Source organism: Pogona vitticeps, chromosome 8 (genome assembly GCF_051106095.1).
Source record: "Pogona vitticeps strain Pit_001003342236 chromosome 8, PviZW2.1, whole genome shotgun sequence".
NCBI lineage: Eukaryota > Metazoa > Chordata > Lepidosauria > Squamata > Agamidae > Pogona > Pogona vitticeps.
This window is the reverse complement of record NC_135790.1, coordinates 4,937,867-4,960,488: the sequence shown is the minus strand read 5'-3', so window position 1 is coordinate 4,960,488 and position 22,622 is coordinate 4,937,867. Positions and strand designations below refer to the sequence as shown.

The 22,622-nt window shown below is 43.6% G+C and overlaps 1 protein-coding gene across 2 annotated transcripts in view; it reads right to left on the bottom strand.

Moving 5' to 3' along the window:
• PDLIM2 (PDZ and LIM domain 2) overlaps positions 1-22,622 on the bottom strand; it is a 52,587-nt gene that overhangs the window by 16,285 nt on the left and 13,680 nt on the right. For both annotated transcript variants that reach the window (XM_020780318.3, XM_020780319.3), the window contains 5 exons: positions 22,012-22,150; positions 17,124-17,275; positions 7,190-7,262; positions 6,109-6,302; positions 2,783-2,858 (listed from right to left, as the gene is read on the bottom strand). In XM_020780318.3, the coding sequence (XP_020635977.3) occupies positions 2,783-2,858; positions 6,109-6,302; positions 7,190-7,262; positions 17,124-17,275; positions 22,012-22,104 (588 nt within the window). In that variant the 5' untranslated portion in view covers positions 22,105-22,150. The remainder of the gene's footprint in view (positions 1-2,782; positions 2,859-6,108; positions 6,303-7,189; positions 7,263-17,123; positions 17,276-22,011; positions 22,151-22,622) is intronic.

Sequence of the window (22,622 nt, the reverse complement as noted above, 5' to 3'; positions counted from 1 at the left end):
ACTGCTGGTGTGAACTTGTTTCCAACTTGAGGACTTGTCAAAGTCCAGCCTCAACACAGCCATAACCTGTCTGGACTGGCCTTCATAGCTCAGGATTAATCTGGGAAATATTTATCCTTTAGTGTGGTTTTTCCTAAATAGGACGCAGTGCTATTTTTACTTTCGACACCCACCCAAAGCCTTCAGGACAGGGCAGGCTATTAAGTCAACCCATAAGCAGCTAGGACAAAAGTAAAATTTTGCAATTCAAATTTTCCAAATTGGACAAAACTCTCTCGGTGGAGTTAATGTGCATGCTTTATTTCACAGCACAATTCGTAATTGTTCTAGACCTCCCGTTTCCCACCCAACCTAGCAGGGATTGACATTGGTATTTACAAGAAAACAAGGGTGCAGAGGAGAGAAAATATTTGTCTAAGATGAAGAGGGATGGGGGGATAGAATTACATGGATAAAATACAGTGAACCCTTCTGAAGGAGGATGTCTTATACAGCATGACCACCAAGGACCTTGGATTTCTAAGCATTCCAAAGCAGAATGCTGCCAGGACATTTTCAAGTTCTTAGTGCTATCATAAACACCCTTGTGAGTAGTCAGTTAGGATACTGTATGTTGCAAGACACCAGCGAAGTGTTTTGTAGTGCCATAAAAACTAATGACTTCAGGCTTTCAGGACTTAGAGAACACTTGCCTCTGAAGAAGTAGGCTACAGTCCAGGAAAACTTTTGCCAAATAAACCAAAGTGTCACAAGACTCTTTGTTAGTCTTGTTTGTGTGTTTGAAATATTTTGGCCCCACCTTTCTCCTTAAAAGGACCCAAGGTGGCTTACATCATTAAAAAGACAATATTTTAAAAGAGCCTTATGGCATAGTGGTTAAACTGCAGTCCTGCAGTCAAGACTCTGCTCATGGCCTGGTTCAACTGCACTGGATTCAGGTAACCAGCTCAAGGTTGACTCAGTCTTTCAATCCTTCCAAGGTTGGTAAAAATGAGTACCCAGGGGCGGGCACAATGTATGCATAATTAAATTGTAAACTGCCCTGAGAGTGTTTTAAGCACTATGGGGTAATATATAAGCAGAACAAGTTGCCTTTAAAAAAAAAAAAAAAGCTAAAAAGAGGAAGTATTTTTAAAAAAGAATTAAACAAGTATACTAAAATGGTAAATAAAATCAATATTAAAAACACATTTAAAAGGAATAGAGCACAACAATCCATTTAAAAAAAAAAAAGAACACCGTCTCAGACCAGAAGACTGCTTTCTTTAATACTACAGAGATTCTATTGGGCTCAACCTGTTTCTGCACTGGAAGCGGCATCTCAGACCCAGCATGCTCTCATATGCCCAGTTACACCTGCATAAACTTCAGATCGCATCCCAGCATCACCAAAACAAAACAAAAATAGCGACCTAACAATTTCAAGCTCTGCTGACTGAAAAAGAGGCTTCATTCCTTTGGAAAGAACCATACACTCTAACAAGAACCCAGCCTAGGAAACAGCAAGAGGATCCTATGACTCAGCCTTTAACAGAGTGACAGGTCATGTTGAAAGAGGCGTGCGGGGGGGGGGGGGGAGGAACCACAGCACAATGTGGTTTTAAGACCTACAGTCCACCCAGGCAGCTGCTAACATAGCAAGAAGAGGCACTGTTGAATAGCTACAGATCCCCTGAGCCCCGCTGCAAAGCTGCCTCAGGACTGCCGAATTCAGTCTAGGCTCTACCACAGTTAATAGAACAAATCGTTCCCTCTGGCTGAAGCATAGAGGAGAGGCCGCTTTGAATAGAAGATTTAATAGATCCCAGGAGGAACGAAACACAAGCAAGGCTTTTGAAAGGCTGCCCAACCTGTCAACACCTTGTCTCTTGTGTCCAAAAGCAGCATGTGGCACCTCCCTAAACGGGTTTCCAGCTGTTACCTGGAAACACAGGTAAGAACAAACAAACATCTCTAGCCAGGTGTGCAGCTCTCTGCAAGGACCTGTGGGAAACAGCGCGGCGATCATAGCAAGAAAGCCTGCGGGACAGCCGGAGGGCGGCGGCAGGGGCAAAGTAGACATATTCGGCGTCCCAACTAGAAGAGAAGTCAATTTTGTATCTGCAGCCAATGCATCCTTTCAAGGAAAAGACGGCCTCTCTATTCGAACAGAAGCGTAGCTCAGTATGCATTTAGGATATGCATTTTTTTTAAATTAGTCAACTGGGAGACAGCACAGTTATGTTTGCAGGTCCTTCTGGGAGATTCTGCAAAGCTGTCGTTCGAAACAGCAAGACTGCCATGCTTTGCTCAGACGTCACTTCACGCCTGTTGACAAGTACAAGATTTAAGAGAGGTTGGAAAATGGGGGGAGGGGCATCCATCAAAAAGATGATGTGGTCTTGCTACTTGCTTTTTTCTTCCACTGTCAAAATTCCTACGTGAAACAAGGCAAGTCATCCCACGCCACTGGATCATGCTTTTCAAATAAAGGTATTTGATGATGGGAAAGTTATTCCTGTATGACTCACGAAGGGACAGGAGATCAGCTTATGGAATATGTTTCTTTAATAGCATTTGCTCATAATATCCCTTCTTACCTGTTTTCTCCAGGCTGCTTCTGTTCTCTCCCCATTGCGACCCTTCACACTGAATGCACTATGGGACAGGAAACCTTGCCACATTTGGGCCATTTGCCCCACACACACACACACACAGAGAACGCTCAGACTCGGAGGGCACTAGATAGCTGTCATCTTCTACATGACGACCACAAGCAGTTTTGTCTCTTTGAAATCTTTACCTGTCTGCTACTTGAACGCTGGAGTGGTGGGGACTGCTCACCAGACATTCCCATTGAACTGCCCAGAGACTGGAAGCTGGAATGAAAACAGAAGACACATGGAGATCCATCTGCCCTTTATAGGGATGTTTCTGCAGCCAACAGCACAACACTTTGTGTTCCTAAGGACAGTCTGAAAAAGTTCCTGGGGCAAAACAGCCTTTGAATAACATACAGTGGTGCCTTGCTAGACAATGATAATCCGTTCCACTGAAATTGCTATTTAGCGAAATCATCATCTAGCAAAAAGCATTTCTCCATTGGAATGCATTGAAACCTGTTTAATGCGTTCCAATGGGGAAGAATCGTCGTTGTCTAGCGAAGATCGGCCATAGGAAAGCCGCTTTGCGAACTGCCAATCAGCTGTTTAAATAGCTGTCTTGAGAAGTTTAGGTCCTGGGAACACCTGTTTTGTGAGTGTGGAGGGAGCTGTCAAAATCGTCATCTAGTGAAAATCGGTTTGCGAAGCAGAGACCAAACATTGTCCAGCGAAATTCCCCCGTAGGAATCACTGTTTTGCGAATTGCTATAGCAATCACAAAAAGTCAATGTCTAGCAAAAAAAAACCTGTCATGCGGAGTAACTGTCTAGCGAGGCACCACTGTCTCATGCTCCTGATCCACTTGGATTGGGGTAATGGTGGGGAGGATGTGGTTCACTTGAGATCACTGAAAAAGCAAACATGGTCCTTAGATTCTCAGAAGCCCACTGAGAGGGAGGCCCAAACAGGATCCACTTTGCCTTCAGATCCCAAACAGAAGGTTATCTCAGAAGCAAACAGACCTCACCAGCTTACATGGAGCATTGCACACTCCAGTCTGGTGGACATAACTTGCACAACTGCCCCAGACTGATCTACTCTCGTGCAAGGATCTGCCCAGGTTACTGTCTCAAATATTAAGAGGTCAGTTGAAAGGAACATAAAAGGGAGAGTGATTTTTTTGTTCCTTGCCCTGAAGTCTCCTCAGACTTCTTGGGGCCCCATAAATGGGAGAGTGAGGAAGACCAAATTCTTTCAAAACATCTGGGGATTACTTGAAACAACTTTACAACAGAAGCTCATACAGATTAGGAAAGGCAGAAACAACATATCACTGGACATTTTCTCCAAATGAGGATAAGAAGAAAGAGCACAAACTCTGGCAGAAGAAATGCATGTTAAAAATAAAACAAACAAGGAAAGAATTTGAAATATTAGCACATTCTTGGCGGACTTTGAAACTAACACAAATGTCTTTAGGTTTATCAGAATAAAGGAAATCTGCTAGGAAAGAGTTACAGTGTTTGTCAACTAAGATGTAAAGGAATATTTTGTTTATATCAACATACTGTATATACAGCACCCAATAACCAGGAGGAAGACAGAGAAACTGCAGATAAGCTGAAATAATTCTTGGTGTTCATCTTAACAGCCTTAGACATTATACAAATAGTTATAACTGAACCATTTTTAGAGGAACACATCTCAAGAAATAAATCAAATAGAGGTGACAATTGAAAAGACAGCTGGTCTGAACAGCATCTATCCAATAGTCCTTGATGAGCTCAGATTTAAAGAAAAAGTTTTGTTGGGGGAAAAAAACACACAATTCATTACTAAAATCAGCTTTCTGAGCAGAACTAGAGAACTGACTACCGTACACTGATATTTTAAAACAGATGCAGGGACCAGACTGGCAAGAGATCTCCAAAATTACAGATGTGCTAGCCTAGTGTTTATATCAGGAAAAATTGGTATAAAGAATTACTAAAGGCTAGAATTATGCAGCATGTGGAAGGGGAGAAACCCATGATTTCTGTGAAGAACAACTCAGCCTTGAAAACCTTCTAGATTCTTTTGAGGGAATCAACACAACCCACCAAGAGGGTGATCCCAAAAACATTTGAGGTGGGGGGGACACCCCCAAAGCATTTGACACAGTCAATCAGTGTGAAGCAGGTTCTGCTTCTGAATACATTTAAAAATCACTGAACAAGAGGAGAAGTCCTCTCACAGATTAATAGCTGGTTAAGGAACAAGATGCAGAAGTAAGCTGAGTTTTATGATAGGCATTGCGGAGGAGAGCAAGCCGAGACTACCTCCCCAGCAGAGGGAGAGGGACATAAAGATGGGCAACTCATAGGCAAGGTGAGGATGATGTGATACCTTTATTAGGCCACCTTTATATACCTTTATTAGTTGGGGGAGGAGCTCTAGCTTTCCACCTGTAATGTCTTCACCGCTGGGCATGGATGATGCAGAAAAGACACCATAAGTCCAAAAATCCTGGCTAGAGATTCATGCCAGATCTCTTTGTCAAAAGCTTCAAAATGGGGCTGCAGGATCGGTTCAGGGAGGTAGGTTTCAAATTCTGCCCTTCCCAGCATTGAATGGAGTGTCCTTCCTGAACTCCTTCCAGCCACACAGAACTCTTTCCTTCATCCTCACTTGCCTTAGTTTGAAACACAAGGTATCATTTTTTGGCTGGAGGTTATCCAGAAATGTGGCAGGCCCCTATCAGAGGAACTGGGGTAAAATTAGGTGAAAGAATTCCAGCCAAATTAACAGTATTGAACAGTGGTTAGAAGAAGATGTTGTTCTCAGTTTTCCAGGAGCTTTTGTGCTTTGCGTTGCCACCTCAAGCTCTGTTGCATCCACTGAAAGGATAACTGGAATTTCAGTTGCATGCTGCTTGTGGTTTCAGTAACCGGGCGGGGGGGGGGAGAGACTTTCCTGGGCAGGGGTGACTGTCAAACTAGCCAGTACTAACCAATTCTTCCTTCCCACTGCTGAATTCAAAGATAACCCTCTCTCTCTCTCTCAGCTTAGCATTCCTTCTCTTCTCTTTAGTCTGTCAGACGTCCCGTCCATTTGATCAGCAGCATGATCTGTTCACAACTTTAAGTAATGAAAAGTTTTTATTCCTTCTCCTACAAATGTTTCAGAGTGAGTTACTTAGACTTTTAAGTGCCAGTTAATGAGAAAAGGGGTGGACTGTCTGGGGGAACCTGTAGCTATTCAGCTCTGTGAGTCTCTTTAGTTCTACTGTGTATGAAAAAGGAATTTAAGCAGAAATTCAAACCTCTGCAACAAGGAACAATATGTTTTGTATCATAGGCAGACAAAAGAATACTTTTTTGAAAGTAACTAAATGGGTAACTGTATTGGTTAAATTTGGGAAATAGCAAGATTTTCTAACAATCAAAACTCTAACAATAGAGCTGGGATATGTAGTCCTATAAAAGTAACTAGTAACTTTTTAAAAGCAATTTTCCAAACTCTGTTTCTGAGCCACCAGAGTAGATACCTGCGGCTATTCATCACGAACTCTCCTCTGCCCTCGTTGAGTGGGTTGGTCCTCTGTGGGCTGTAAGGGCTGCCAGACCGATACCCCGGAGGTGGGGGAGAGTAAGGACTGCTGGGCCGTGGACTCATGGAAGCCGGGCTGGAGAAGGAGGATCTTACCGAGTTCTGGCCGTCATCTCTGGTTCTCACAGCACCCTACAGGAGAAGGCGACAGGAACAGAATCAGCAATGAAATGCACAGAGGCAGCGAAAGCCATCAGAGACTGGCGGCAGAAAATCAAAGTGACATCACCCACCCCCATTGTACCAGTCCATGTTTCTTAATTTCTAAGCATATTCCAAAAACCTGGTGTCTGAGAAGGTTTGTCTCCTCATAATGATAGGGTCAGTCCTACTCAAACAAACTTCTTCCCATGCAGTGTGGGTAATGTTTGGAACGAAGCAATTCTTGTGGGTAGGACCAGCAACGTGGCTTCTGCCCAGGCTGATGTTGCAAATCCCCTGGGCCAGGCGTTGCTGGCATCATACGCGGTAACCACTTCCCGAAGTCTGCCTACATAACGGGGCCTTTCAAATGTTACCAGATCTGTAAGAACAGCTGTACTAAAGCAACTCTTGTGACATTTAGCAATGGGCCTCTATGGGACAGCACTACCTTCCTGCCCCCACTAATAATGTCGAAGTCCTCAACTCTATAACTTTAGATCTGCAGAACTGGAAGGGACCCTGTGGATCATCCAGTCCAGCCCCTGTCATGGAAACACAGTGGAGAATCGAACTCCCAAATCCTCTGCAGGCAGAGACTTCAACCACTAAATGATCCAGTATGAGCTATGCTATTTAGCATTATAATATTAAAGTGCTACTTTCTGATGTTTATCTGCAGCATTGTTTTATATTGCCATCTCATTTTAATGTTTCTCACGATGCATCTCAAGCTTGATAGTTGATTTGACTGTTTTTCCAGCTGAAAAACTGAACCTAGGCAACTAGCCACATATAAAATGTAGCTGTGGCCCCATTTACTTCAAGCCTGCCATTTCAGGAGGAAATTATATATACAGAAGCAGGAGTGTGCTCACCTGCTGAAACCTTATGGACATCATCTCAGGAGAACTTTCACCATTGGTTTGGCCGGGAGAAAATGGGTGGGACCTAGAAAACAGAGAGTTAAGAGGCTTGTCAGAGAACAAAAGATCCCTAAGCCGTCAGCTGAGTGGCAACTACCTTAACCTTTATACTTACTTAAAGCAATCGATCAATAAGGCCTTATAATCAGGCACTCTCCTCTAATAATTAACATCTTCGGGGGGGGGGGGAAGGAGTCGAGATGACGGGATAACAGGGAAGCTCCTTAACGACAAGTAACAAGATGTTCCCAAAACAATAACAGATTGGTAGAACCAGTCGGACCACTGGGTGAAGTGAAGCAACTGCCTCTGGGCGCATATTTGGGGTGTCGTTTAAAAACAGCCCATTCATTTACTGTTAGTGGTTGACTTTGTTATTACTGCAGGGTCTTTCTCTGCCGGGAGCGGGCAGGGGTGCTCCGAAGGCTGTCTGCCATGCACCAAAGCTGGTGAGTAGGATTTAGGTACTAAGCACCTTCACAACTGGGTGAATGGAGGAGTGCTTTGTCTCAGACAACAGCTGATCCCACAGGCCAGTCTCATAAGCCGACTTCTGCAAACCTTTATTTTAATCCACATATCGTCCACTTTTCCAAATGGGGATTTGGCAGAGTATCTTGCCCTTTTTGACGTTTTAATAATGAGGTTCCCTAGTTCTCATTATTATAGTTCTGGTGTAATCACCACAGGACGTTACAGAGGGAAAAAAACCCACAGTAAAAATAAACAACTGGTTTCTCCTGGAGTCTAAGAAAGGGGATAATGTTTTTTTGTTGTTGTTTTGATATGTGTTGACTTCAGAACCTCCTGCTCAAAATAAGTTTTCTTGTCTGCATACACAACAAATCCTTGCATGGGTCTTGAACCATCCTAGTGATTCTGCCATATTACACTCCCGGCCATTAAAAAAACCCGAGCTTTCTTAATAGAGACAGCTCGCCTCTCCCACAGGGTGTTCGCTACATGGCTTCCAAATGAGGCACAGATGGCAAGTCTAATTCCTAATACCACTACCCCCTCCAGAAGGAGCACAGAGCTGCCTTCCCATCCACGGATCAAAGCACCTTATAGCCACCCCCAACTCCTCTGCATCGGAGGCGTTCCATGGCTGGAGCCGGCGCAAATGGTTGGAAGACAGCCTGGTTACCTCCCCTGCCCCCCCATCCCCAACTCTGAATTTGGCAGAGAGGGAGTGTTGGGGGAGAAGCTTCCTTTATATTCTCTCAACAGGAATGCATTTGGGGCTTTGATGTCGCTGGGAGCTGGAATTCATTAAGGGGAATTAAATCACCGGGGGTGGGTGGGAGGCAAAGTGCAACGAGACGGAGGAGAGGACATAACGCATGGAAACAAGGAGATGCCAAGAAGAGGAGACATGGCAAAGTCCAGAGGACCAAAACTGGCTGCATCCCACTGCTAAATATGATCTGGATTGTTTTCCAGATAACAGTCCAGGAACAGAAGTGCATTTTGCCACAGAAAACAAAACCCGAGCCTTCGCTTTCTGCAAGCTGTGATGACTCCACAAAGCCAGCATACAAGGAGCAAGAGTTTTCCCATTGCAGCAGTATATGGATAGGAACTTTTACATCTTGCTTTTTCACTTTCTAGGTTTTTTTTTAAAAAAGCAATCGGTACATGATTAAAGCAGGGACACATTTCTTTTTTCCCCCCACAACTAGAACACATTATACATTTTCTTAAGAGTGACGCCATAGACATTTCCTTCTTCAAGAGGTGGTCTGGGACTGTGTGGCTTAGCCAGGGCCACAAAGACTGGGTTTTCTTTGTGGTGCAGTGGGTAAACTGCAGTACTGCAGCGAAGACTCTGCTCAGAACCTGAGTTCAATCCTGGGCTCTCTGGAGTGGGAGACAACGTGTAACCTGCATTATTGAGCTTGCAGCCAACGGAATTATTTCCTACCATTTCATAAAGATTCCGGGGAACAAACCTTTACATGCTGCAAAACATGTAGCTGACAAGTGAACTACTGGGTCAGACCAGCATCTACTAGTAGACCACTAGCTAACTGGTAATTAGTTATCTTAAATAGATGCTGTAATAGTTTTCAAGCAGTTTTTAGCCACTTATTTAGCAGCATCAGCAACATGACTTATCTCCTTAAATGAAGCAGAAAAATAGTACAGTAGGACCACAGTATCTGTGGGGGATCCGTACCAAGCCCCTCCCAGATGCTGAGAAACAGCAGCAGGGTTAGAGCAGAGAGCCTTGTGCCCCTAAGCCAGCTTTTTAACACACACACACACCCCAACGGCCAATGTTAAAGCAAGATTCATCTGCTAAACCCGTTTGTTTGGAAGGGCAGCAGCATGTTGTCCTTTGCTTCAGGCAGCAAAATATCTTTGGCAAGACCTGAACCACATAAAGTATGCCAAATTCCTGCTAAGAAGGGTTATTATGCAAACAGCTGATCATTTTTCAAGAAAAACGGAACAGCATGAAATGTCTGGATGCATCACCCTCTTAAGTAGATGCTGTAACAGTTTCCAAGCAGTTGTTAGCCAGCTGCAGGCAAACCTCACACATGAAAGTGTTGTTGTTGTTTAGTCGTTATCTTGTGTCCGATTCTTCGTGACCCCATGGACCAGAGCACGCCAGGCCCTCCTGTCTTCCACTGTCTCCCGGAGTTGGGTCAGATTCATGTTGCTCACTTCGGTGACCCTGTCCAACCATCTCGTCTCTGTCGTCCCCTTCTCCTCTTGCCTTCACACTTTCCCAACATCAGGGTCTTTTCTTGATTTCTTTCAAAAGGGATAGGTTTGTTCTCTTTGCAGTGCAGGGGACTCTCAAGGGTCTCCTCCAGCACCACAATTCAAAAGCATCAATTCTTTGGTGGTCAGCCTTCTTTATGGTCCAGCTCTCACTTCCATACATCGCTACTGGAAAAACCATAGCTTTGACTATGTGGACCTTTGTCGGCAAGGTGGTGTCTCTGCTTTTTAAGGTGATGTCCCTGCTTTTTAAGATGCTGTTCAGGTTTGTCATCACTTTCCTCCCAAGAAGCAGGCATCTTTTAATTTCATGGCTGCTGTCACCATCTGCAGTGATCATGGAGCCCAAGAAAGTAAAATCTGTCACTGTCTCCCTATCTTCCCCTTCAATTTCCCAGGAGGTGATGAAAGTGTACATAACCGAAAAATCGGAACAGCTTTAAAATAATGTTCAAAGTCACCAATACTTCAATTTTAAAAATTGGGATTTCTACAGCTGTGAATAAGACCTTTCAAGGAGCAAATCATTTTAACCCTGATGTCTCATAGGACTATCTATGCCTTCCCCAACTTACAGAGATATACTTTTTATCCACTTATGATTCATTCAAATGTTACCTGGAAGAGAAATTGAGGACAGAAATTGTAGTCACCGTTGAAGTACTACCGTCTAAAAATAGTCATAATGGTACAGTCTAAAAATGGTTCTTTCTTGTTCCTTCTGACATTTTGTCCGTCTCTTCTATGATGGAGTTCAAAAACTGTCCACAGAAATAACACTTAAAAGCAGTACTTTAGCTAGTGATGGGGAACCCTCTGGTCCAGAGGGTAGCAATGGGAAGGAATTCAAGCTGTAACAGGGATGTTGTTTTGTACGAAGGAGAATGTCTGAATCTCTACAAAAAGTTTAAAATATTTTTAAAATCTGCTTTGCAAACCCACCATGACTCCTGGTGGGAACAGTAGCAACAAATGACAAGTGTTAATTTTCCAGGTTAGAATTGGGTTGAATATGGTTTTGGTTTCCAGCGAAAAGCATACATACAAAATATCTCTTAACCTGCAATCTGCTTAAAATTTGTCACAAGGTCAGGCTACTTAAACATTTCTTCCACCCTTCCACCCACCCAATGTGGCCTATATGGACATTTAAATGTTTGAAAACCTAAAACAAATTTCCGCACAGCCCATGCAACAGCACCAAAAATCTGGTCAGTTATGGTCTGAGACATACACTCCCCCCCCACCCGATCCCAACCCGTGAACCTATTGCTCCACTGTATGTGGATGTCTAGAATTACCGAGCTATTAGTTATTGCCTTCTTTTATATTTTTATCCTGCTTTTCCACCTAAAAATCTGCTTCTAGCAGCAAACATTAAGAATATAAACAGAAACATTAAAAGTTATCATAAGAAAAATGATAGCACAGCAAATAGCTGCAGCTAAGCACATAGAAAACATATGAGCCAGATGCCTGTCATAATAAAATATATATTTTTATAGTCCATTTGTGGCTGGAAGAGGCCTCTTCTGCCCCTAGCTACAGCCTTTCATGGCCAGATGTCCAAATTTTCCTTCACCTCAGGGAGTGCTATCATGACCACTGTAAATAGCAACTAATTTTGGTTAGCATATCTTTGGACCACTGCTGTTGTTATCTATTAATAATTGTATTATTCTCTCTCTCTCTCTCTCTCTCTCTCTCTCTCTCTCTCTCTGTGTGTGTGTGTGTTTGTGTGTGTGTGTGTGTGTGTGTGTGTGTGTACTCACACAGAGAGACACACAGAGAGAGAGAGTACAGTGGTGCCTCGCTTAACGATTTTAATTGGTTCAAAAAAAAAACATCGCTATGTGAAAACATCTTTAAGCGAAACACCATTTCCCATAGAGATGCATTGAAAACCGGATAATCCGTTCCAATTGGAACGGATTACCATCCTTAAGCGAAAATCCCCATAGGAAAAAATGTTAAGCGAAACCCATTGAAATGCATTGAAGCCTATTTCAATGGGGGAAAAAATTCACAAAAAATTCAAAAAGACTCAGAACAAAGCCAAATTAAGTTAACGAAGGTTTTATTAGGTGCACTAACGATTCCAAGCATTTTAAACATTTTTAAACATTTTAGAATATTTTAAAAATAGCAAAAACGGGGCTGTAAAAAAAAGTTAAGCGAAACAAGGGGACCTAAAACTGTCATCGTTAAGTGAAGCATGGTCCGGAAATCGTTAAGCGAAAATCGCCCATAGGGAAAATCATTAAGTGAAGCACAAGATCACTCTGAAAAAGCCATCGTTAAGTGAATTTTTCGTTGTACGAAGCAATCGTTAAGCGAGGCACCACTGTATATATATACTTTATATAACTTGTGACTAATAATCCTAAGGTAATAAAACTGACCCTCCCGAACCCTTCTCTTCTAGGCCCGACTATCACACAAATAAGATGAACACTTATCTTCAAAAGAAGGAATCACAAAAAAGGACAAGTATATTTCCTAGCTTTCTGATTGCAGAGCTACAAACAGAAAGGTAGCATATACATCACTCTTGTAGAGAATTTTGGTACGAGGTGACTTGAATCACCTCTTCAAACACAGGAGGCCCTTAAACATAGGATTACCCTCTGATCAGATTGCCTTCTATAAAGGAAGAAACATGGCTACCCTTCCATTCTCACAAACCCTGAGGTAATTTCAGACAAGGAGTTCCAGATGGAGTGTGCCAAGACCCTGTCAAAAGGGTCTGTGAATTAGGACTCTGGCAGTAGCTTCTCAGAAATGGAGAAAAAATAAAGTTCCTGAAGTGGGTGGCTGGTTATTTGAAGAGCCAGTTTTGAAAGCGAGTATATAACAATAGTCACAAATGCCAGACAGGAAATCCTCTGTTCAAACTTTACCTTAGTCACTAGTTTATTTAAGTGGCCTTGGAGAAGCCACTATTCTCTCAACAAACACTTCACTGCAATTTGTGGGAAAACAACTCACCCACCTTCCTTTTTTGTTGTTGTTGTTGTTGCGAAGGACTCTACAGACCCATCTAAAATATTATATAAGTGGGAATTATCCCTGTTAATGGGAACGTGGGCACTGCTTGTGTCCTCTGCATCCATGAGGAGGAGGAGATGAGCGATTCAAGAGGTGATTGTGAAGGAGATGCTCCAAAGGATACAGGAAAAAATTGTGTATGTCTAAAAAATAAATACATGGTAAAAGATGACTCTTGTGTAGCCAATTTAACAATGGCAGCAAAAAGCAGCGCACAGACAAAAAGATACTTCAGCAGGCAGTTAAGCTGAAGGGCTTTTAGTCAGAATGTGGGAGAAGTGCAGAAGGACAAGACAGAAATGTCCTTGCAAACTGTCATAAACTGCAGAAATGTGCACAATGCATTCCAACCATGTTTCACATACTAACATTTGCCACCAGACTATTCCACTCTGTGGGGAAAAGGATCCAGAAAGACAACCAACACTGAGGTAACTCTCAAAAGTCCCAGTGCCCCAGGACAACAGCCGAGTGGGAGAGGGAGAGGAGCATTCTCCTAGACAGAGAGGGTGGAGGAGGAAGAGAAAAGGATGAGCCGAGGGCCCCGGAATGAGAGGAATGCTGCTTCCTGAGCTGTTCCAGTTTACTTTGTCAGGTCTGGGACAGCGCCAGGAGGCGATACAGACTTCCCAACCTTCATCGAAAGCCTGCTGTGCATCAGAAGCATGAGAAATGAAGACGGGAGACAGCTGAGAACAGAGAGGATATGACTGTGTTCACAGAACAACAACTGTCTTCTGGTCTGACAATGCACATGGGCATGTTTCTTTATTTCATCCAGCTGCTTCACCGAATGCCCATGTCTATGTGCCATGCGCATGTAACTAACTGTGCAATCCAGAATGTGCATGGATGCAGAAGGGAGGTGCAGCAAGGCCCCACATGGCAGGTGTGGGGCAGCTTGAAAACAGAGAGCAGGAGCTGAACGTGCTAAGGATTCCCCCCAGGATTGCCTCAAGGGGCATTATCCGGATTCAGCTGCACCGCACCACCTAAGGCAGCGAGCCAGCCTTTAGTGTTAGCCAGCGCAGGGTGGGGGAAACAGAATCTCTGAGTCATCCCTATGAGAAGACCACACCCTGAGCAGAAGCATGAGGCAGAGTGGCTTCTATACAATGCAACCATCTGCTCCCCTCTCATACTCAGCCGGACAGCTACAAGTTTTGCCAGTCACTGTCTTTATCATGGCATAAAAAGAGATTGTTACTTGCTTCTCCACCCAGAGCAATGCTGCCAGCTTTCGCTCATGCATGGTGCCCCAAAGGATACTTCACAGCTCACTGGCTTTCCAGTCACATGCGAGCTCATGTGGGATTCTTAACAGACTCAGCAGGGCTTATGCAACAGGCCAGAAAAATCCCAGCATTGTCCTGAGCTGGTGGTGCTTCTTGAACATTTTTTTTAAAGGAGAAGTCTTCTAGATTTCCTCTCCTGCAGACATAATCTTTGTGTCAACATGTGGCTTTTTAAAAACTCCTTTTTCCAAAGTTGCCAAGTTTAAGGGTTTGAAGAAGAATGTACCACGGAGCTGAGGTTTGGAACACATGCGTCTGGCCTGCAGCTCCATAACATGGAAAGTCTTGCCCAATAGCTTTCCAGAAGGACACACCCCACGCTGGTAAAAGAGGCTTTCACTCATTTCTGCGAAGAAGGCAAGCCAAATGTGCCCCATCTCTCCCCCACTGAGGTATCTACGTTGGCCATGCTTTGATAGGGGGGGTCAATGTGGGAAGGGTTTGGCTGTCGGTTGGTTACTTTTTGAGCCCACCCTCAAGACTGGTCAATGAGAGTATTTAAAATCTGCACAGATGGAAATGAGTAAGGCTTTTAGGATTCCCCTTCTCCCACCTGTAGGAAAAATGGCATTTTAATACACAGATCACAAAAAAGAAAGAAAGAAAGAAAGAAAGAAAGATACTAGATACTAGATACAAGATACTAGAGGCTCAAAAGCAAAACAGGTCTCAGAGAAATCTTTCAAACATGCAGCTGGAAAGCTTTCGGGGTTGTGGTTCCCTTCTGTAAGCTAATGGCTCGTCTTTGTCCTTTGGTAACCCACCCCTGAAGCATTTTCTTCGACATGTGCCAACCAACCTCCTCTCCATCCCAAATCACAACTGCCATTACCCTCCAAAATCCACATGGCAATAAACAGAAATGTTGCTGTTCAAAGTAGTTTGTGTAACCATTCTTACGGGAGGACATGGGTTCCCTTAACACAGAGCCATTCTGCACGCAAGCTTACGCAAAAAAAAAAAGTTTTGAAAGTAACCTTAAGAAGCTGGATTGACCAGTTCATACAGGATGTCCCCCCACCCCCCCATCGTGCCAAGCATACCACACAACATTTTTCAGGTTTCCATCCTTAAGCTTGGGACATGCAATTGAGAACTGCCCCTTCCCCTCCTCGGCTAAAGAAACGCCGCAGGCGCTGGAACCAGTCAGTCCTGGACAGTAAGAGAACAACTGTGTGAACCAGTTCTCCTTCCAGCTAACCCACCCCAGCTTAGCTATGTTTTACTTTCCAAACCACCAGCAGGCTCTCAAGGCCAAAAAAACTTCCAGCTCCTGCACAATGGAAGAGAAAACAATAGCAGGGTTAAGTCTGCCAAACAGCCCACTCTTCCCTTACTTTCTGTCCTGTCATGCACAAAGCCCCAAGATCAGGGCTTGCAGCCATTTCTCCCTGCAGCCCCCCCCCAGGGCATGGCCAGAAAGGGGGCTTTAATTTCATGGATCAGGTACTGCATTTCAATGCCTGTGATCCCTGCAGGCCCAACATATGGCAAGCTGGTCCAGTGCCAGCAGTTTCTTAATGGTCGGGGGTCCAGAGATTATGCACTGCTGAAGCTTTAATATGTGGGAGCTTCAGAAACCAGGACAAAAATGCAAAAGTCTAAATGCATACAGCAGTAGTTAATTGGAAGTGTGTTGATATATACTGTATGTATAAAGGTCTGTTATATGAATCGAGCGTTACCCATCTTTTGAATATCTTTGCACTGATGGGCTCAAGAACAGCACTAGAAACCCAGAAATTTTGTTAATTCCTTCTGCTTCTACTCTATTTAAACAGGCAATTTATGGAGGAGTCTAGACACTCAAAGTCTCCTAAAGTTGGGTGGATTGATACCTAGAAATGCCAATCCATACTCTGGGTTGCAAATTCTCTGCCTGCCTGCCACAATGATTTGAAGTCATCTGTGGGGGACAGATTGGCTTCCAGTGAAGGATCAGGGTATTTCTAAGCATGTGCTCCACCCAAGAATTTATTTTTAGCAAAAAAAAATTAATTTGTTATTGGCACCGATTGCACCACCCTCTCCAGTTTTTTCATGATTAACTGGAAGATTGTGGGAGATACTCTGTGGTCCCTATTTGAGAGACTGCAAGCCACTCAGAATTCTACATTGAACCCCACATGATCCAATTTGGCCCTTCACCAACACTTGTATTCAGCTTCCATACTTTGGAGCCCGCTTACTGTAAACAGAGGCTGGAGCTTTTCCTGTGGCACAGCTTTTTTGCTGTGAGGGGTTTCTCCTCCTGCCCTTTCAAAAGAGACTGGAACACCCATGTCACTCATTTGCTATTGCTAGGCAGCCACAGATTAAGAGCTTGACAGGATCCATTTGATGGGATTAAAGGACGTTGGGGCAAGAACTGCGCGATTGGCAGGAACAGCTCTAACCAGCCATCTGCCAACAATTAAGGAAGGGGGAGATGTCAACCTCTCTAGTGCCAGAACTAAGAGCCAAACTCAAGGACTAAAACCACCCTCCTCAGCTTCATTTCCGTACTTCCACGGCATCCAATTCGCTACAGCAACCGTTCTTAAATGCTAACATAGCGAGCACCCTGCATACGCCCTGCCAAACTTAGGAAAGCAATGGCTAGCGTTTCCCAAAGCAAGACAGTTTAGGATCCACATTCCCCAACTATCCTCTTTTCATTTCCTTCATTATCCAGAAGGAAATGCAAACAGGAGAAAAGAGCCGAAGAATTCCATCAAAAAAAATGGCCCAAACTCTTGGTACACTTTGATTTTAGAATTGCTCCTTCCACCTTCCCAACAATCTCAACCAGTGATGGCTGGCAACTTTACCTGTCCACCTGCAATAGCAGCTGTCCAGAGCTCTGTTTAATCTTCTTCTGTGCTTCCACATTGAGCATCTCGGAAGTACTCTCCCCATTGATGGAGATGATGACGTCACCAGGTCGAAGATCCCCTAGGGATGCTTTGCTCTGTTCCGTTACCTAGGTGCAGAAGTTGAAAAGGAGAATAGGCAGCTGAAATGAGATTCCTAGTAACAAGCCACACTGATTTCTCAACCTCACCAAGGCTAAAACAGCACCAGAAAAGACAATCAGCGGGCATTGTACATTACTAATTTCTTTCTGAAAGAGGAAACACATACTATGGGCTTTTCATAGTATGGTCCCACTGGCTCCATCCCTGGTATTAAACAAGTATCTGCACAAAGGATTTCTCTGGATTAGTTCAGAATATGGACCAAACTAATCCCTAGGTTAAAAGTGGATTTAGTATATTATGCTTAGTGCAAAAAGTTAATTAAGCCTGACTGAAAACATTCCAGAACAGTTACCATGTTAAATTTGATATGGCAAAACAAATATCCCTCTTTTGCAAAATAAAAACTAATATTTTTCTTTTTTCATGGCTGGATTTTTTCCCCCAAGACAAAACTCTACTTTACTTCATGTATTTCATCCTATTGTGGGGCAAAGATGAATCCACTGCTTAAGACCCAATGCTGTTAATGAAAGTGATATATATGGAGAGGCTGTTGTTACACAGCACTCAAAAAAGTCCTTTCTGTATAGAAACTGGTGCAAATATTTCCATATGCTTAAAGAAAGGACTTGGCTGGGATGTGGTGGTGCTGTGGGTTAAATCACAGAAGCCTCTGTGCTGCAAGGTTGGAAGACCAGCAACCATAAGATCGAATCCACACAACGGAATGAGCTCCCGTCGCTTGTCCCAGCTCCTGCCAACCTAGCATTTCAAAAGCATGTAAATAGGAGTAGGTAAATAGGTACCACCTCGGTGGGAAGGTAACGGCATTCCATGTCTAGTTGCGCTGGCCACGTGACCACGGAAGCTGTCTACGGACAAATGCTGGCTTCATGGCCTGGAAACAGGGATGAGCACCACCCTCTAGAGTTGGACATAACTGGATAATTTGTCAAGGGGAACCTTTACCTTCACCTAAAGAAAGGACTTATTTTTTAAAGAGCAATTTCATATTGCTTTGACTCATGACAATGTGGAGCACAACAAAAATGTGCTATGCATTCAAGAATGTGTGCTTACTCCTCCACCGTTATTAAGGCAACCAAGTTTATTACTTAATTATGCAATCATCTCTAGCCACAAGCACACGTGGGTTGGATATACTGATAAAACAAAAAGAGACCCTTGATATGACTTTCTTGAAAACCTCTAAAGTAGTACTGCTAGCTTCTGAACAACTTCTATTAGCCCCAGCTAGCCAAAGCTAATGGTGAAGGTTCATGGTAGTGGCAGCCAATATCTGGAAAGCCATCAATACCCTCCTTTGCTCTAACCAGTCTTTGGCAAAAACATTCTTTAAGGATGGTTAGAGATTGGTTTTGCCACATTTGCAGAATGTAGAAATGGGAAAACATAGGCACACAACACAATTTGTGGAAGGGAGAAGAGAAAACAAACATTTCCCCCACATGACTACTGTTAAATAAGTTTTGTGAGCAACAACATCATCTAGCAACCTCTTGGTTTCTCACCGTATTTTAACCTTTCCAATGCTGCTTTTTGTTAACAATTTTTTTCAAAGGCTGCCTCTGATTAAATTTTATCTATTAGGCCACCTTTCTTTAAATGTGTATGGTGGCTGCAGTTTCAATTCCTGTGTACTTAACATTATGGGTTGTTTATTTTAGCGTATGCTGGAATTATTGGGAGGAAGAAGGCCCATAAATTAGATGAAACAAAAGCACTTAAAAATAAGTCCTTTACAAACCTGTAATTCCTCTTCTAGTAAAATTGTTTGACTTTAGAGGACATTTAATACTGAAGCCATGTGCACCTTGCAGAGTTTACTCATGCTCATAGTTCTTAGATTATTATATTGCTATTATAATACCTTTCTGCTCCTAAAAATAAAAATACTGGCAGTAGACATTTAATTTGTCATTGAGTGAACTAAGAATGTCGTTGCCAAGCTAAAGCAGCTCACCTGTTAGCACCGGGGAGCAAACAAACCTCTGTTCCCCCTAAATATGGATCCAAAGAAACCAGCTGACAGCCCCAAGAGGGGAATCTGTTTACCAGGTCAGCTAACCTCAGCAGAGTGAACATTAAATAATTTCAACCTCTGATGTACAGTGGTGCCTCACTAGATGATGATAATCTGTTCCACCGAAATCGCTGTTTAGCAAAATCATTGTCTAGCGAAAAGCATTTCCCCACTGGAATGCATTGAAACCTGTTTAATGCATTCCAATGGGGAAGAATTGTCATTGTCTACCGAAAATCGGCCATAGGAAAGCCACTTTGCGAACCGCTGATCAGCTGTTTAAATCGCTGTCTTGCAAAGCTTAGGTCCCGAAAACACCCATTTTGCGAGCGCGGAGGGAGCTGTCAAAATCGTCATCTAGCAAAAATCGGTTTGCGAAGCAGGGACCAAACATTGTCCAGCGAAATTTCCCCATAGGAATCACTGTTTTGCGAATCGCAATAGCGAACACAAAAAGTCAATGTCTAGCAAAAAAACTTGTCATGCGGGGTAACTGTCTAGAGAGGCACCACTGTATTTAGAAATGCAGAAGGCGCGTAAGAAAACTATGTAATGAAGGACACGAAGAAAAAAAAGACTCTAATTGAAAGAACAAGGTAAGATCTGTGAGTTTTAAACTCACCTTGCTTACTGGACTGGCAAGACAATAATAATGCAAGGAAAAGTTGCACTCTCTGTATGCAGTTTCCCCCAAAACAAAAGTAACCTAAGGCACAGAGCAAAGGATGTAGCCAAACTACCAAAAAACTTTCTTACAGGAACAAAAGGGAGTTTGTCAGTTTCAGGCAAAAGCAACCTCTGAAACCCCTCCAGGCTGTCCAGATCACGTAATGAACGTTTTAACCTCAGGGGCTGGATGGATGGCTCAGTGCATTAGGTAAGAGGTTGGGAGTTCAATTCCCCCACTGTGTCTCCTGGGAGAAGAGCCAGCCTGGATGGCTTTGGGCCAGCTACACAGTCCCAAGGCACACACACCCTCCAGAAGAAAGGGACTGGTAAACCACTTCTAAGTACCCTCTACCTAGAAAACCATGGAAAGATTCATCAGAATTCAGATCTGTCTTGATGGCACATGAGGAAACAAAAGCAACCAATATAGAGTCCCACATAATGAGGATCTGACTCAGACCCACTTCACTTTAGGAAGAAGGTTTCAGCGTAGTACGGCATGAGATTTTGTCAAGCCTGTTTTTATTTAGTTTATGAAATGGTCTGTTTCCATAGCAATGCTATACCGAAGACTCTCCATTCTAACACAGGGCTGGTCTGCAGGGCAAGCCTTTTCTGTAGCTCCTTTTCTTCCAAGCTGGGCTTAAAACTGGAGAGATTCCCTTGGCCAATAACAGAGACAAGAGTCAGAAAGAAGGATACTAGACCCCTGCTGTCTGCAGTCGGCATGCAAGCAACTGTGAGGGGCTCCCAACTGGTTCCCAGAGATTGGGAGAATTGCTTTTAATAAAACAGTAAACAGGATCTGTTCTTCTCATTAGACGAAAGGGTCACGTCTGGCTCAATGCCCACCCAGAGGAAGAGGCAGCTTCCTTTGCAGACTCTGCCCCAAGCAAATCCAGGGCTCTTTAGGGAAGCAAAAATATGCCCTGCATTCCAGGATGTCCTGAAAAACCCCACAGACATTCAAGGCAGGAACAGCGGAGGCAAGATCTTTGCTTCTCCTCTCCCTAGGAAATTCCACTCAAAGTTCCCAGCAAAGATTTTTTAGCAGAACAGAGGGTATTTTAACAGCGGGGTGTTTGTTTGTTTGTTTGTTTGAGTTATTTCTTGTTTGTTTGATATCCCAACTCTCATGACTTTAATAGGAGGTTGGAGGTACACCATGATCCTTCAGTGGAAGGGTCAGCGATGATCAAAGCTAATCCCCACAGTCCTGTGAATAATGCCAGCCAGCAAACCAAGATGCCCAGAGCCCATCAGATCCCTCTTCCGCACAAGTGTAAGGATTAATTGATATTTTTTTACACTTGCAGATTGGGTTGAGTTTGCATCTATTGAACAGAAGAGATGACTTTGAAAACTGTTGAGGCAAAAGGGAGAAAAAAAATTATAGTCTAGGAAATCTAATAACAGACAACGCAGGAGAATGGCGTTGCCAAACTTATGTATAGAATCCCCTAAAGATGGCTACCACGTTTGCATGTTTACAGATAGACATTACTGAATCCTTATTTCTATTCAGGAGAAAAGGGAGGAGGCCAATTCAGGGGGAGAAGGAGGAAGGAAGCCTAAATGTACCAATCTCCACGCAGATCTAAAAAAGCAGCGTGGGGAAATACCTGAATTACCTATCTGCCTATTTCTTCATGCCTCCGCTGGTGCAAATCCCTTGTTATATGGGCTGATGACCCTTTCCCAACAATAAGAGCACCCTGGTTCTGTCTTTAGATAGCCAACACCTGCTTATCATCATTTCTGGTTGAGTTGCAGTTCATTTCGGTCAGCTTACCATCACCATTTTTGGTATAAATTAAAGAAACCCCAGACAACACTGCTCTGCTAGCAGAAGGACACCATGTGAGCTAAAACATAGGTGTGCAAGGCCCGTAACATTCCAGCAAAGAATGAACAATCAGTGAATGCCTGGAGAGTTTAGCCAGCTAGCAAATCAGTAAGCAACTTGAATCCTGCTCCACAGCTAGATCGTGTAACATTGTATAACATGGAGAAAGGGATGCTTACCTTAGACACCACAATGGGCTTCCTGAAGTCTCTTCCCCCTGTGATTCGGAAGCCCCAGGGAGCTGGGCCAGTAAGAGTCACGTTCACCGACATGGCAGTCCAACTAGGAGAGGGAAGCCGACCGTGGCACTATCTTGTCCTGGGAAACAAAGAGGACAACCTGAGTTTTTGCAGGACGTTAGGAATTCTACAGAGAATATGTGATAGAAATTCTGCTGAATGATACGTATGAATGCCCGGCATGCCACCATGCAAAAAGAAATCACTGAGGGTTTGTTTGTTTGTTTTTTGCCATGCAATGTGGCATTTTTGAGGGCAGGAAGCCACAGAAAATGACTTCTACGAAGTCAACGACAGCTTTGCTGATGGCAGAGATTCCTGCAGCGAAGTCCAGCAAGCCCTCAGCGCTCACCCACTGCAGCCGTTGTATGAACAAAGCCTTCAGAAATGAACAAATCCACCAACCGTGCCACAGGCGGTCCTCACATGGCAAGATAATTCCAACCTCTAGCAACAGCAGAGAGCACTTGGCAATCTCTCCTGGTGTCTAAATATGCCTAGGGAGGACCCAAGACAGATCAGAAATGGTTTCCCCAAGTTCTCCAACCTGT